This window comes from Ambystoma mexicanum, chromosome 3q (genome assembly GCF_040938575.1).
Source record: "Ambystoma mexicanum isolate Mex_15411 chromosome 3q, UKY_AmexF1_1, whole genome shotgun sequence".
NCBI lineage: Eukaryota > Metazoa > Chordata > Amphibia > Caudata > Ambystomatidae > Ambystoma > Ambystoma mexicanum.
The window spans coordinates 135,167,113-135,184,567 of record NC_090926.1 but is presented as its reverse complement, the minus strand read 5'-3'; the positions used below and the strand labels follow the sequence as shown (position 1 = coordinate 135,184,567).

The 17,455-nt window shown below is 44.3% G+C and overlaps 1 protein-coding gene across 2 annotated transcripts in view; it reads right to left on the bottom strand.

Moving 5' to 3' along the window:
- Positions 1 to 17,455, bottom strand: part of AAAS (aladin WD repeat nucleoporin) — a 730,668-nt gene that overhangs the window by 620,325 nt on the left and 92,888 nt on the right. For both annotated transcript variants that reach the window (XM_069653320.1, XM_069653321.1), the window contains one exon: positions 17,155 to 17,295. In XM_069653320.1, coding sequence (XP_069509421.1) covers positions 17,155 to 17,295 — 141 coding nt within the window. The remainder of the gene's footprint in view (positions 1 to 17,154; positions 17,296 to 17,455) is intronic.

Genomic DNA, 17,455 nt, shown 5'->3' with positions numbered 1-17,455 from the left:
CAGTTTTCTGGAACAACATTCGAGAACATTCACATCTTTATGTTGTACAGACCCTGGGTTAGTCTAGATCTCGACTTCTAGGTTAAATATCACTCTAGAAAAAGACTCAACATGTTTCTGTCCTCGCGATAATTGTGGGACATTCATCAGGAGGATTCACGATAACAAGAGTTCTGTAAAATACAAGAAAGCACTCTTCTTTTACTGGAGTTTTGGTCATGGGTTACCCAGTGTAACTGTTCATAAAACATAAAATAAGAGTAAGCTATGATTGCTCAGATCTCATAAAACAAACAATGGTTGTCATGACTAGGCTAGGTATATGAATTACCTGGTCTAGCTGGCGGAGCTGGTCCTCCATGATTCACCGTCCTATTTTGGACTGATCTTTAAACTCATGTAGAAGCAGACTGTCTTCTGTTATGAACCTATAAATAAATTACGCTTGGGGACTATTAAGTCGTGTCAAGAAAACAAACGTCACCGGAGAGTTCTACAATCCTTCTTGTAAAGGCTAACTTTGTAGCAAAATCAACAGCACCCTAAAGGTACCTATACTAAATTAGTCTACTTCTGAGTTTGACTTTCTGAAGTCACTCTTAACTTCAGAAAAATCTTTCCCGAGTAAGGCTGAATCTTGGCTCATAGCTTCTGTGACAGATAATACTGTTGATCAGTAGACACTTAATGCCACATGTATTAGTTGTGTGCCATATTTCGCTGTCTGGTATGGATCTGTAACAAGTTAGAACCAGGCCATCAGTGCCCATCAAATAAGGTGGGTTAATTAATCATTAGCATTCATACATTAGTCTAAAATGGTCTGTCTTCTATCTATCTGCTAACAACACTGAGTTAGTATCAGTTCTGTTCTTATATTTTATTGTCTTTAATCCGACATTTCTTTAGCAAATGTTCGTGGACTGCAGTTGACGGCAGTTTCTCGTCGAGTCCCTCGTCATTTGCGGCAACAAGTCACAGCTCAGTTAACAAAACCGAAAGCCTGAGAATATAATAGGTACAATTTGTAAATAGTTTGTCCGTTATTTACTTTCGCAATTACCTCCACTTACAAGGTGATGCTGCCTGGATTCGAAATTAATGTCTAACCTCAGTGAATGAGATAGATACGAGTGTGCAGTATCCAACCCGCCATATCCCTTCTGGGTGGTGGTCGGCTCAGAAGTTCTGTCCTTTATGGTGTTGCTAAAAAATACAGAAATATCAGATAGAAGACAGACCATTTTAGACTAATTTATGAACGCTATTTATTAATTAACCCACCTTATTTGGTGGGCACTGATGGTCTGGTTCTAACTTGTTACAGATCCAAACCAGACAGAGAAGTCTGGCACACAACGAATACACGTGGCATTTAGTGTCTACTGATCAACAGTATTATCTGTCACAGAAGCTATGAGCCAAGATTCAGCCTTACTCAGGAAAGATGTTTTTGAAGGTAAGAGTGACTTCAGAAAGTCAAACTCTGAAGTAGACTAACTTAGTATAGGTACTTCTAGGGTCCCGTTGATTTTGCTACATGAGATATTGTACTCATCTTTATGATAAATGTTATTAGTCTTTACAAGAAGGATTGCAGAACTCTACAGTGACGTTTGTTTTCTTGACACGACTTAATAGTCCCCAGAAATAATTTATGTATAGGTTCATAACAGAAGACAGTCTGCTACTACATGAGTTTAAAGATCAGTCCAAAATAGGACGGTGAACCACGGAGGTAATTCATATACCTAGCCTAGTCATGACAACCATTGTTTGTCTTATGAGATCTGAGCAATCATAGCTTACTCTTATGTTTTTATCAACAGTTACACTGGGTAACCCGTGACCAAAACTTCAGTAAAAGAAGAGTGCTTTCTTGTATTTTACAGAACTCTAGTTATTGTCACTCCCCCTGATGAATGTCCCACAATAATCAAGAGGACAGAAACATGTTGAGTCCTTTTCTTTAGTGATATTTAACCTAGAAGTCGAGATCTAGATTAACCTTGGGTCTGTACAACATAAAGATGTGTATATTCTTGAATGTTATTCCAGAAAACTGAAGGTGCATTTAACACCCAGTCTTCAATGTAGAAGAACTCATTGTCAGATTCACCAATATGGGTTTGTTTTAGGAGTTTATGTATTTTTTGTAGTGTCCCCTGACTAATGGGAATTTCATGAATTGTCTTAATAAAAAGTTTGATATATATTTGATTCTTTTGTAGTGTAACTGTTGATATTTACTGTCTACCTTTTGTTTATTAATAACAATGAACTCTCAACTGCCCAGTGGAGTAAAGAAACCCCAGTTGGAGATTCGATTACTGCACACAAAGAGGACCCGATTATTGTAAATGTTATCAACATATTGAAGACCCCATGAATTCTCCTGACAGAATCTGATTGTATCGGGGAAAGAGGATCTCTGGGTGTTGATGAAGTTAACCAAAATGTTTTCAATCCAAGACGGTTTGTTGGTACAGAGATCCCTATCTGGATGTGACCAGTGGATGGTACCTACCTCAATCCAAAGCCTGATGTTGAGTCACGCCCATGACGCGGTCACTGCCAGTCATAGGGGTTTTCATACAACATTACACATCTTGTGCAAGGATCTAGACATCAACATTAAAGGGTGTATTGAGTGTGCTCAATTTTAGCCAAGTTCTCTCACACACAGAGCCCCGCTGCAGAAAAAGGGTATGATAATGCCTTGGTCAGATTTGCAAGCCGATTTCATCGGGCCATTGATTCGCTCCGCTAGAGGAAACAATTAAATGCTGACGGTAACATGCTTGTTTACCCAGTGGGTAAAATGTCTTTCGGCCCCGAATTGTGAGGCAGAGACAGCTGCCACACCAATAATAAACCACATCTTCTCTCATTTCGGCCTCCCGCAAAGGATTGAGTCAAGCAGAGGAAGTCATTTTACCAGTGAGGTGATAACCAAGATGTGGGAGATTCTAGTGGTAAAAAGAAAACTCCACATTGCCTACCACCTAGCCTCGAGCAGGGGTTTGAGAGGTACAATAAGACAATTGTGGGCATTTTGAAGAACTTCGTGGACTCTAGACCTAGTTGGGACATCCGATTACCGCTTGTCCTGATGGCTATTCGGTCCACAACATCTTCTGCATCTTCTGCAACAAAAATGTCTCCATTTGAGCTCATGACTGGACGGAAGATGGTGCTATCTCGGCATCTGCTCTACCAAACTCAAGAGCAGACACTGATCAATGCGTCCACTAGCCATGAGTACAATTGAAATTTAGCACGCTTTCACGTATGCTCAGCGCAAACTAGAAAAGTCAGTGGAAGGAATGAAAACCTACTATGACATAAACACCACCAAGGAGGAGTACGAAGTAGGGGACAGGGTCTACCTGTACAATTTTCTGAGGAATCAAAAAAGGAGCAGAAGTTCCTTCCCTCTCAGCGTAGTGCTTTTGAAATTGGCGATAACATTTCACCCATTTCCTATAAGATCTGCATCCCTAAAGGAGAACAAAAAGGAAGAGAAATGGGTCCATATCAGTCAGTTAAAGAGCTGTCATCCCAGATAAGCGTTATGACTGATTGCCCAGTGAGGGTAGAGCTCAGGAACCATATGAAGGATGAAAGGAAAGAATGAAAACCCAGGTGGAGAAGAACACATATAAAAAGGGACTAAAGTAAAGAAATACTCTTCAGGATTGAAAATAATATTGTGTGTGCAAAATGTTCCTGTAAATCAAATAAATGTCAAGGTGTGGTTTGGTTGTAAAATTATAGGATGTTTGTTTTCAAATTGTATGCCTATTTACCAGTGAGAGAAATACTGTAAAATATATTTAACATCTCTTTTAATCCTCTCTGCAGACTCAATAACTCCTTTACCTTCACAGCCTGGGGGTAGGAGGTCGCAAAAGGGAGGGGTTCGAGGACCATACCCCAAAATCCGAAGGGAGAGATGCAGGCCAGGGTGCCCATTCCCTCTGCATGGGAAAAGGAGCGGGCGGGATCCAACGAATAAATAAATAAAAAGAGAAAAGAAAAACCCCACTCTCCCTCGTTCTTTCCTACGAGTGACCAGAGTCAAAGAGCCAGTGGGGGGGGGGGATTTGTTGGGTGCATATTCAGCCCCAGAGTGATAGAAATTAAACGGCCATGCCTAGCTCCATTGAGAGAGTAAAGCTGATCGATGGGTGGGAACCATTGGAACATGCAGGCCAGTTCAAAACATTGTTTTCCAACAAGAGGCCTAATGAATAAACTAAAACGGGTATCCCTTAACTGTACCAAAATGGAAAGGCACTCAGTTGAAGGAGTGTACCTTAGAACTGAAACCTGAGGTGTGCTGTTACTAGCAATGGGTTGATGTGTAGAAGTGCTAGGATGTGAGCTGTCTAGTCTTTGAATCTTGGAAGGTGGTTCCCCACTTGCCTCCCCCACTACCCTGTGGCGTTTCATTACCCTGTGACTGCATGAACTCTTCTGGATGCCAGTGCATAAAATCAACAAAGCAAGAACTTCTCTTCATCACCTTCTCAAATTTTACAGTGGTCCACCCAGTGAATCTTGGAAAGGGATCTGGCCCTGGGGGAGAGGGTTCTGGGAGTGAAGCCCATTTCTTGTGGTCTACAGCCTCTGTTAAAGTGTCCGGAGATGGTCTATAATGTCTTTCTTGTGTTTTTTGTTTTTCGGGTGTTGAAATGTGTGTAGACTGACATTTTACACTGAAGAAGAGTTTTGGGGACATGTTTTTCTATCAACTGTTGCATTTTCGACAGGCTTGAAGTGTGCAAAGATTTCTGTTTTGCCGCATGTTGTTTGGCATGTGAAAGACAGCCTTTTCTGAAGCGTTGTTGACAACAGGCCTACTAGCCGCCTGTTTGGGAGTTCTGCCTTGTCATGATCGTGAGCGTGAGGAACCAGAGGACAATGGGCGTTTTGATTTTTCTTTCTCCCTCAACACTGCGTGGCCGTGTTGTTCCAACAGCGTGGTAGGTGTACGGTTCGGGTATGTGTGTTTGTGGGTATGTGTGCTTTTGCCGCCGGCTGCCGTCTACATTACACTGCCACCGACCTGCTTACAGGAGTCAGGGGCCAGCACACGAGATTCCACGGAACCCTGATCGTTCTCAGCGTCACTGTGTCTGCCATAGCTGCCTTCTTCATCGGATTCGCCTGCAACGTTGATGGATGCCTCGGCCAGCATGCCATGAGCGGCCCAGAGCTTGGTACAGCAATCCCTTAAAGTTTTGAGTTTGTCCATATGTGGCATGATTTGCAGTGTTTTTCGTCATGATCCTGTGGAAGACAGTGATTGCACACAAAGTGCGCATCCTTCCAAGGGTACTTTCGACTGCAAGAGGGACAACATTTAAAGGGAGTGTTTTCCGTATTTAGATGGAAAGGCAATACAACAAATAATCTTGAGTGGTGTAAGGGAAATAGGCATTCTATAAACTCTATGTTGTAAAATCAATGTTCTAGTAGGAATATATTTAAGGAGAGCTCATGGAAATCTCTTTTGATCATTCGCTAAGACTGTCCAGTTCCCACTTCAGTACTAGACCTCTCCACTTCCATTTGTAGGTGATCTTTGTATTAGTATGAACATCCAAGATAGGAACACATCCTAAACACTCGTTGACCTGCTGGCACGTTGCATAGCACCAAATTTCTAGTCTAAGCTTGGTGATTGAGTACAGCTGGTCACAGTACACAGCTCATCTCCTAGACGTATGCAGAATAAGAGTACACAGTCAAATGGTAAACAAGACAGAATAGTGTTTGCAACAGTAATTTATCTAACATTAGAAATCTCTCAAATAAAATAGGATAATCCTGAGAGACATCAACGCTTCATTTTGCAAGCACGTTGGCACACATGCAGGGAGAAGTGTAAAGATATTGCAAAGTGTACAGTGATTGGAAATTACACCGTAGACTAGGCCCTGTGAAGGTGGTAATAATTTCTGACAATAATGGGCTGCTAGCAGCTGCTTATACCCATTGCGAGTGAGTTGGTCTTCATGCATACAAGCAAGATTTGTAATGTTATCAGTGAGGCGTGGTTATCCAAACTGGCATAGCTAGGACTCGGGGGAAGGTAGATCACTTGTTCATTCTTTATGCATCTACAAAATGCTGACTCTGCATGCCAGTTTCTCCTCAATCACGAGACTTAGAGTAGAAGCCTGAAGCTACGTTCCCTTTGATTCTCCGCGGGGCGGATGAAGAGGGGAACACTCTCTTTAACATTGCCAGACTCAGGATCCCCATGCTGGGTTAACCTTGATCAGGTGCAAAGTGGTCTCTTCACAGTGCTTATAAACAAACTAACTTCTGATTATCCGTGATTGCACTTGCTTGGCAGGCAGAGTTCTCAGTTTTGTCTTTTCCCTGAGGACCACCACCCACGTTTGTATTAAAAAAAACTTGATGCCAGATAGGCAATGGTTTACTTTATCCCTACTACATGTTTGGAGAGTTATCCTACCCTGCATTTCTTTTCAGGAAGATCAGAGACTGCTAGGCATTATCAATGCAAGACATACAAACCTCACATTTAATTTCACAAAACTCATCTTGGAAACTGGAAAATGTCAAATGACTCAATGACCCCCTCTATTTTGGATTCTGCAGCAAATGTTCCATGTTGATAGCACGTTCCCACAAATATAACACTGTTGCTAAAGCTCTCCATTGCCACCTGTCAGGCTTCCGTTCTCTTCTCTTGTTGATCAATCTGCTGCATTTGGCACAGTTGACCATCCAGCTCTCCCTTCAGATTCCCATACATGGTGGTTTCCATTGAAGTATCCTTACATGGGTGTCCTCCCTGGCTGATCACTTTTTTCCATTTCCTGAAACAATGAAAACTCCAGGTAGTGGTCCCACAAATGTGTGTTCATTGTCCCCGCCTCTTCACATCTCTTCTTGCTCGTACTCCCCCTCGCCCCCTTTGGGTTTTTATACCATCAAATTGCTGATGCCACTCAAATCTCCTTCACCTTCCTTCGTTTATCCCTAAGGTCTCATCCTGGATCACTATCACCATCAACACACTGTAGCTCGATGCTAAACACCCCTACAACTTTCATCAGCCTCCAGTTTCGAGTACCTCACCCCTCCACCCCACTTTCCCTTCTCCCTAACCTTCTTAACCCATCCCTCAATGCTTGCAATCTGGGGGTTCTCTTTGACCGAGACCTGAAAAGTCAGCATTTCATAATCTCCACTAGTACTGTTGTCAGACAATCATCTGAACATCCAAAAAACTATCCCATCTCATCCTTCAGTGAACTAAAACACTTACCACCACCATTATCCTCAGCAGGTTGAATTACTGGTGCCTCTTTACTCTCTTGCCCTTCTCAATAATGGTCTTAAGTTTGATGATACCAGTACCATCCAAAACCTTCCACAATCTTTGCTGACCTCAGTACACTGCCTCAACATGTGGTGGAAATCAGTGCAAAATGGCTTCATATTCAAACTCCTTTAGGTGGTTAAATCCACCCAAGGGTTTGACACCCCTGGATGAATCTATCTCTAGAGTCGCAAGCCCTCTCACTCTGATGCTAAACTTGACAAAACCAAGCTGCTTCTCATGAAATTAATGACATGTCAACAGAGTGTCTCTTCTAGAAGGGAGACCCATTTAAGAGTGCCATCACCTCCCCATAGAACCCAAACCACCATCATCACAGCATTGTCCTTCTGCAAATACTATTGTTACTTATTAAGTATTTCAATTTTACATTTTGAAAACTGTTTGCTCTGTTCAGTCTTTGCTTGAGCCCGCTTGCCCAGATGCAGTCATTTCTGATCCTGATGAATCCAGAAATACTTGGGCTGAACAAGCCCATGTTGCTAGCGTAATTGATACAGTCTTCAATCATGCATGAGAAACTGTAACATGCATGCATTATTATTATGATTATTATTATAAGCTGAAGACTTTGTAATGGCTAAGCAACTTGCGTCACAAACATTTGGTTGATGGACTAAAATCAGTAGCACGAGGTGTGGTGAACCACAGTTTCTCGTAATCATGACATATTTGGAAAGTAAATAAACATGCCCTATTTAGCAGAGAGGGAGCTTAAAAATGACAGGCACACACAGCCTACAGCTCCCTAAAGGCCAAGATAACACATTCAGGGTGGTGCCTGCTCCTAAACTGTGTGAGACAAAACTCATCAAAATGCTTGCACCAATCGGGGAAAACTCTACCACTGAACCTGGCAAGTATGGTTAGAAGGCCCAGTGAAAACAAAAAGCATTTAAAGTATTTAACAACCAGTGCAACGTCACAATAGAGCTCTCGCAGGCTTTAACAAGGTCTCGCTCATCCTTTCATCGCATACAAGTCTCGCAGTCTCTTCTCCCTCATGAAAGAGTGTTCAGCATGCTTTTCTTTTAGTCTCTTCCTCCCAGCTCTGGGACTCTGCTCCTTCCGATTTCCTACTCCAGGGTTCTTTCTTGCTCTCCACCACTCTGAGCTTTTCTGTGCTTTCCCCACTCTTGGGCCTCTGTCCTATCCCCACTCCGGGTTGTATTCCTTCTCTTTCCCCACTCTGGTGCGTCTCAGTACTTTTCTGACGTCACGGCTTGGTCTCCTTCTCACACCCCACTGTGGGGACTCTCTGTACTCTCCCGAATCTGGGGCTTCTTGGTGCACTCCTCACTTTTGGGCTTCTCACCATTCTGGGGCTTCTCAGTTCTTTGCCTACACTGGGGTCGATCTCTAGCGTGTACCCCACTTTTTTAATTGTTATTTGGTTTTAAGTAAAACCTTACACAAACAGCACTTTTAAAAAATCAACAAGTGTTTTACATCACATTGTACCGTATGGACATAAAATACAAGTATAGTTTGAAAATTAAAAACAGAAAATTCATTACCATTGGGCATAGAGTCTAAAATCTATATTGAAATATGTCCTCCTTCCATCAGTCTTATCCAAAATATCTGTACTGCATGGGTGTAAGTAGATTCCAAGAATCTCTCAAAGTGCTTGTGTCTTATTCATAAATTGTCAGCAAACTACAAAACAAGCAGTTTTATAGTCTCATACTCTGCGTGCCTACACATAACCTCCAGGTTCTATTTTCCTTACTGAGACCCATTCTGGGACCTAAGCATTCCCAGGTAGGTAAATGGCTCAGCGTGAATCTCATAATAAGCCCTAATAATATTACACAGGAATGAATAAATGTATTTTGATAATTTCTTTTTCATAAAGTGCCTTCAAGAGAGTTCAGAAATAAACCCAAAACAAACAGGACCACATACAAACCCTAACTTAATGCTGGTATTATTTTCATGGAATACAATTTTAAAAAGGGGCAACGGAGAGAATATATATAGATTAAAATAAATCCTTGTCCATTGGGCAGAAAAGGGGTACATCCTTAATTTTGAAGTCTCCATCACTAATTGTATGGAGAATGAATTACAAATGGTAAAGCACAGAAATGTTAAAGTAAGGATCCTTTCAAAATCTGCTACCGACCAGAACATCGCATTTGGTGATTTTTTTTGTGTATAGATCATAATCTTGGACTTATTCCCATTAACCAAAAGATGATTGTCACTAGTGTATTGAGTGAAAGCCACCAGCTTGCTTTGCAGACCAATTGGGGTTTTGTCGAAGAATAACATGTCATCAGCAAAGGCAAACCAGTGAAGGGCCACTGTATCCTTACCCTACTCTGATGTTTCTCGGTACTCTCTCCACTCTGGAGATCTTTGGTGCACTATGGGGCTTCTCAGGTTTTTCCCCACTCCATCTTCAATCTCTTGCTCTTAACCCACTCTGGGGTTTCTCAGTGCTCTCCCCCACCCTGGGGTTGTTCTCATTCTGTCACACCACTCCAGGGCTTTGTTTCCTAGTCCTTGCGTCTACGCCCCGTTGCCTAGGGCCACTGCATGCCTGTCTCTGATGCGTAGGGTCGGTCTGCCGTAGAGCTGCTTCAGTGGTGCGTCACCAGGCTCTTCGCCGGCCGTTGTTGTCTCTCCTTTCCCACTCGCTTTGGGGGTGGGTGCGGGGGTCAGAATACTGCTGCGGCTCCTCCTTGGGCCTCTGCCCTCAAAGGTGCTTCTTGCTTTATGTCCTTGAACCAAGCTCTTCTGGTTGCTCCACCGGTATGTCCTGCTGCACTCCCACAGCTAGACCGTGGCCCGGGACGCCGCGCCTGGCATCTTCTGTCTCTGACCTGCCAAACCAACTCCGAGCCTTCCGTCCCAATTAAACTCAGTGGGCTTCGCAGAGCCCCTCCTCGGTTTAGTTCTCCCCACAACGTTCTTCCAGGGGGCTGAAATATTCACCTCCCAGTTGTTTTGCAGAAGTACTGGGAAGGGTTAGAGACAGAAGCTGAATCAGCCATTACAGAATGCGTTATCGGGTTATCAAACACCTTATTTCCCACATATGTAAGACACTAAAGACTATAAAGTTAGTGTCTGGGGAAGGGATGATGACTTGTGCCCTCCTATTTTCCTGCCCTAAAGGGGGTGGGGCGTTCACCTCCAGAGGGATAACGCTTACCCTGTCCCCTAGGGGGTGATATGCGTAGCCGGCACACCTCTCTAGTCTCAATGTGGCTGGCTCCCTCTTGGGCAGTGGAGGCCAACTACTGCGATTCATCACAACAGGCATAATGTCAGCTCCTGGTTCAGTTCCCGGTCGACTCAGGGAATCTGCATCGGTATTCTTGGTTCCCAGTCAGTTAATACATCGCCTGGAGCCAAGCAAATCTGTACTGGCAACCCTTTGAGCGATTTTTATTTTGTGCTGCCCGGTTTACATAAAACATTGATACAGAGTTGTCTGTATGGCTACTGACTGACCCGTTACGAATATTGGGAAAACGCTTTCAAATTAAGAAAGTTAGCCACCAATGACCAAGAATTGATGTGGGTTTTTTTTCGGTTATGGCTACACCAGTGATCATAAAAATCTTGTCACATTTTCTCTCTGATCAAAACCAGCAAGAGGGTCAGATGCCTGGGACCAGTACTCCTTCAGTGCTAGCCGAGTCCTGCAGATCTTCAGTCTGGCCTGGGGTGCTGTAGGCACGCAAGAAGCCATAAGGCCAAAGAGCCTTTGGAACCACCATGCACTCATGCAGAGAGCTTTGATGAAGGTGGTGCATGTGTTCTGGATATCGATTACTGGTACAGTTATAGGAAATACCCTGGCCTTGAAAGTATTCCAGTGGAAGCCTCCAAAAAACAGGTCTTGTGTGGCCGCCAAGACAGACTTTGCCTAGTTTACTGAGAGGTGCAAATCATACAGAAGGTCTACCAGAATTTGGAGCTAAGCTGCCACCACTTGTGGACGATGAACTCTCACCAGCCAGTCACCCAGGTAGCCATACATATGTGGCCCGAAGAAGCAGAAAAATTTGAGAAAAGAAAGACGCATGCACAAAAATGGCAAATTTGGCATTGGATAAAAAAACAAAATCCCATGTCAATCGAGGGGTGCAGGGGCTGCGGGGGTGTCCCCTGCTCTCCTTCGTCGACATTATGGTATTTCGAGGGTTGTGGGGGTGCCCCCCCTTCCAAACAAAGGGAAGCGGGGAGACAAAAAAAAATTAAGAAAAAAATCAAATTCAAATAAACAAAAAAAAATAAAAGGACCCTGCACTGACGTCTTGCCCCTCAATGGGGAGGAGGAACTCACATTGCAGGGAGAGCGCAGCAGAGAAGGACAAAAAGGTAGGTTGCTTGGTGCCAGAGGTAACTTTTAGGGAGAGTGGAGGGAGGGGGGATTGCGGGCAGGGTGAGGTGCACGATTATTGCGTGCCAGACATTTCAAATTCAAAATTTTCCCGATTTGAAATATTCGGCTACAAAATAATCACATACATATGGATGCCCTGAAAGCAGAGGAAGGCTGCAACTGCCACGACGGTTAAAAATTGCTCAGAGCTTCTTAGCTCCTGTTTCTACCCTTAGGACACATTCAAATGTAAAAAAACAAAAAAAATGGCAAAACCTTAGTGTACATCTCATTTGGAAGTTAGATTTGCAGTGCACTGTGTACTCACTCCTGGTTCCCAAGCGGTAGCTCCTGCCTACTGGGTGATACCGGACACCCAGGAGCTGGGTTTAGCTCCTGCTCTTTGAATCTGAATTGTGAACCCTGTGCCACCATTGTCTTCATAAATACTTGCTGTACCGAACTCCGGCCAAAGAGGAGAATTTGATATTTGAAGTGAGAAAAGCAAAGGAACCTCTGGTGAACTGCTCAAGTTGGGTTGTGCAAGTATGCATCTGTCGGATCCACCACAAAGATCAAGTCTCCCTTTTGGAGAGCAGAATGGATCTTTGCCTGAGTGATCATCTTGAACCTTTCCAGGAGTAAATGCAGATTGAAGCTTGCCAATTCTAAAATGGTGCACAGGCCACCCTGGTTCGCTACTGGGGCCTAAAAAACAGAAACCCTTGCCTCTATCCACAAGAGCAACTTTCTCTATGGCTTTCATCTCAATGAACTTCCTGAATTACTTGCCTCCGTTAGGGTGGCCAAATCAGCTTCAAGGGAGAGTGAAGAGGAGGTATGGGAGGGCGTGGCAGTTGGACTACAATGCTCACTACTAATGATACGACCCACAAGTCTGAGTGATGGTCCTCCACGAGTCAATGTGGAGAGTTAATCTACCTCCCACCAGAGTGCAGCGGGACCGAGCCCAATCATGATTTGTTAGATTTGTCAGCTGTGCCAGAAGAGGAAACTACAGAGGAGTGAGGGGCGGATAGGGGTGAGAAAAACCTGGCAGGTGTTTTCTACTGTTTCTTACGCTGTATGCTGGGGGAACTATTATCTTGCCAAACTTTGTTTTGGTAAACCCTAAAAACCTGCAATTCCTTACAGTTTAGAAGTGGCCAGGTATGTTAACACACGTTGATGTGCTCGCCTTTTTCTTGTTGAATTCCTCTTTGGTTGAACTATGGAAAAGATCTGGCAACAAATGGGAGGTCAAGAAACTTCTCTTGCATTTCCTTAGTGAATCTCATTGCAGATACACACTTGCCTGCAAATATCCAATCCTACGGCTATCCCCCAAGCTGAGTTGTCCACATGATGAGCAGCTAACTCCAACAAGAGATCCTGTGCAAAGAACACCCTTAAATTGCTCCAAGTTCGGGGGTGAACTTCTCCAACTCCCGAGTTCTCTCCATAGTCCCAGGGTTATTGCTGCCAGGAGAGCCTCGCATTGGCTTGTCTGAGTTGAAGTGCTGATTTCAAAAAGAGCTTCTTTATTACGGCTTCTACAGCTTGTGCTCCTTACTGAGGATTTGAGATGAGGAAGATTAAAGCCGTGGATTACATAGTAACCACCGCCACCATATAGGATGACATTTGAAGGCAAGACACAAGAGAAAGGTCCACTGACTGTAGCAGTCTGTACCGCACATTACATCTACTGCTGGTTGGTGTGACAGAGTTGGGGCTTTGATGAAATCCTTTGTTTTAGCCAGGGCATCTTTCTGCAGGCCGAGCCCTCTTTTCTGAGGTCTGAAAGGGGGGCAGGGGGAAAGCAATAGCCCCAATACACCTACCTTGGATTGCAGCGTTTCTGAGAGAGGGATTTCTAGAAACCCACATAAATTCCATAGACGGATCATTAAAGGCCTGTGCCTACAAAGGGATCTCTTCTTCTCCTTTCGTTGGGGCTGCATTCTCATTAGGATCTGTGGGGTTGCCTGAAGGATCTTTTCGGATTTCTGCAGAGGGTGCCTCTGGTTTCTTAGGATCCTGGGGTGTTGCTGAGGGTGCTTCAGGAGTCTTTTCAGTTCCTGTGGTGAGGGAACCATTCCCAGGACAGCCCCCTGAAGCAATCTTTTATGGGCTCTGAGTGCACAGACGCTTCTAACCATGCCAAAAAACAGTATCTTTGTGCCCCTAACTTGTGGATGGGGAACAGGCCTTTGTATCAGTTCTGGGCTGAACCAAGATTCAATATATGTTGGCTGTCAGGATGGCTTTCCCGTCCAAGGTTCCACATAATGCAGCAGAGAATGTGTGGAGGTTAGAGAAAGTTGGTAGCAATGACTTCCAATTCGGAGCCGAGCAACGCAAAAGGATTCCTGCACACAGAAGCACTGAGATTCGACCTAGGTTGTGACTTCCTCTTAAGGGTAGCTGCTAGTATCTACACCATATCTCGTTCAGTGATTCATCAGGACGCTGCCTTTTTGAGATGCCTAGATCATGCATCATAGGCGGCAGTAATTTAGTTTGCGTCAGAGTAAAAGTGACCTCTGCCCAAACGTCACTTTTACCAATTCCTCACAAGATATAACTGGGCCTAGGATTTTTCAAGGCTGCGATCACTTGTACTTCATGGGATTTACCCCCATTTTATGGAACCTCAGCTGAGTCGTGAAGGAACGTTGGGGGAAGCCTGTTATATTTTGCCCCACTAACGGGACGCTCTGCACTGCCAGTGGTCTGCTTATCCCATGTTGGGGGGCTCCTCAGAAGGGTCTCTGGTACTTTTTGCCCCTAAACAGGGAACCTCAGTCTTGCCGATGTCCAGTTTAGCCACTGAACAAGCAGCTTTAGAGCTTGATCGGGGATCCAGTTTAGCCCCCTTGCGAAGGGTCCCCAGGAAAGGTCACTGTAGAGTAAGGATAAGAGGGGATCCTCCAGGGACAGCAAACACTTGGGAAGAAGTCACTGGACTGGGCAACCTAAAACCTAAATTTGCTTACCAGTATGTGGCATTTCTCCTGGATTAATTGTTCGAGGGACCACGAAAGGATTCCTCCCAGCATTGAAGTGGATGACTCAGTGCCCATACTAATAGCGCATCGTAATGGAAGCTGGCGTCCCAGTGGTGTTCTGGTGCCAAACACTCAAGGCAGCGTGTGTAGAGATGCAAAGTGATTTAGTGATGAGCAAACAATGAACATAATAGTGACAACCACAGAATTAACAAAGCCCTTTTTCCTAGCATAGGCGAAAGAAAACAAACCCCAAGCCCAAGACAAGGCGAGAAAAGATCATACAAATTCGATAGGGAAAAAGGCTGCTGGTGCCAAACATGTCCAGTCCCAACCATACAGATAAACAATGGCAGCAAAGGGCAGGGCATAGGGAAGCAGGGCCAACGCTGTGCATGTGCCGGGCCCTGTGCAAATATAATAAAAGCCAACTTTTTTGCTGTTGCTGCAAAAAAACACTCTGGTCCGTCCCGGTGTATGGAATGTCCCAGAAACATGGAGGGAAAGGGCCAGGAGGGAGGAGTAATACAGCCAACCTACAGAGTAGCATGCACAGTTACTAGAAGCTGAAACGGTTACAGGGAATGCACAAACATACCTATTGTTTTTCAATGGTGATAATTAATAGAGGTTGTTGATGCACATTTAAGGCTACCGTTCGGTTGTGGTTTACTCCTCAGTTGCTGCTTCTCAAACTAACGTTAATTAGTGTATTTATTTTATTTATTTGGTGTTTATTAAACACCTATACAGCAAATGCTGTTTCAAGGTGCCACAAATTAAAAAAAAAGATGGGGGGACAGGGAAGATAAATAATACCAACAGTCCTACTAGGTCTTGTGTCCTTCGAACTGTGCAAGCGCAGTAAAAGGAAGTGCAGGTGGGATGGGGAGTGGGTGGGGCGTGCCGGTTGGGGCGGAAGGGATAAAGCTAGAGTGGGAGGGAAGTGCGGGGCAGAGTGGAGGCATACAAGTGCAGGGGCGGGGAGAAGAGGGCCCCAGGGGCAAGTGCCAAGGGGAGGCCTGGAGGGCAGGTGCCAGGGGAAGCAGGGAGTTAGACCAACACTAAATGTGACAGGGGTAGACGAAGTTCAGTACGGATGAACATTCGGTCAGGCTAGTCAGGGGAAGGGGGCCTGGGAGGGCAGGTGGGGGAGTGTCAGGGAGACCGGGGTGCCGGAGTCGACTGGGCGAGGAGGGCCTGGTGCCCTGTAGGACTCAGATGGTACCAGGAAGCTAGTCAATATGGCAGAGGGGGGCATTAGCAGGGGAGGGAGATAGGGAAGGAAGAGAAAGGAAGGTCTTGAGAAGCTTCTGGAGCTTAAGGAGATCCGGCTCAAGCCTGAGAGGGGCAGGGAGGCCATTCCAGAGGGATGCTCATGCCAAAAAAGATATACCACTCACTATCTGCTTGGAAAAAGCATCTGATCTGCAGAGAGTTGGAGCTAGAAGACCAAAGGGTTCTAGAAAGGAGGTATTTAGGAAGAGAGCGAGTTGGATTTAGCGGGGTCCCAGCCCCAGAAAGCCATGTGGATGATGCAGAGGGTCTTGGACTTGATCCTCGCAGCCACCGGGAGCCCGTGGGGAGATTTTAGGGCTGCAGAAATGTGGTCCGTGGGCTAGAGGTCAAAGATACTTCTTATAGTCCTAGTAACAGTAATCAACATACCTTTTCTATAGTCTGTCCTCTTGTAACTGTATAGATCACATTTAGCTAAACTCTCAGGATGAAATGTATGTATATTTTGAAACAAAGCAAGGTACTTCTGTACCACAGACTCCACTCCTGGAAACTCCCAAATTGAAAACGTGATTTATAATGTCATCACAAAAGGTGACAAAACCATGAACTTCTTAAGATTTTATTTCATCGAACAGGCAGAATTAAAAAAGCTGCTGTATGACATGTTTTGGAGCCCACTGGCTTCTTGTTCACATACACCATATACACATATATGAACAAATTGTACAACATTGAATCAATATAAATATAGAATAGAAGAAATCCTATATCTGTAAAACTATGGAATTGCTCACAGTAGGTAACATTCTAGATCTCACAGCTTAGGAATTGGAAAAAAAAAATCAACTGATCTGCTGTTTGCCAACCTGAAATTGTTTTTAAATTGCATATTAAGAAACATACTTACAGCAAGACACACTTTGATCAATGCATTGTACTCTAGCAGAGAGCTAGGACATACTATTCCATTTTCGAATGGTTCAATCTTTAGATTAGTTCAGCTCATGAATTCTTACTGTATGTGCTAAGGAGATTCACAATGAAAAGCATGCCCTTCATAAAGGGAATCTTCTAATGTGCAGGGATTTTGGCAAACCTTGGGCCACGTGCAAACAATATGTTACCATATTGGGATTGGACATCATGAAAACGTCAAGGATGGTTAAAGAGCTTACCTGTGCTTGAAAGGTGGAAGGTGGACTCAAGTAACTGGCACCAGGTACAAGTTCATTGTTAAATTCATAGAGAGTGACCTCTCCTTCTGGTAGTGGCGGACTAAACAGATCCAGGGTACACATTCTGCTCTTATTGGTTAACTGCATGAAAAAAAGCATCAAATGAGTGATCTTGGTAGCCCACAGTTTTCCACAGACAAGGACTAGCAACTTCCCTGGAGAATCCTCCTAACGCCAGGGGTATCACTGTCCCCTTAAGAGAAAAGGTGCACACTCCACATCTTACCAAAAGCAAGGGGTT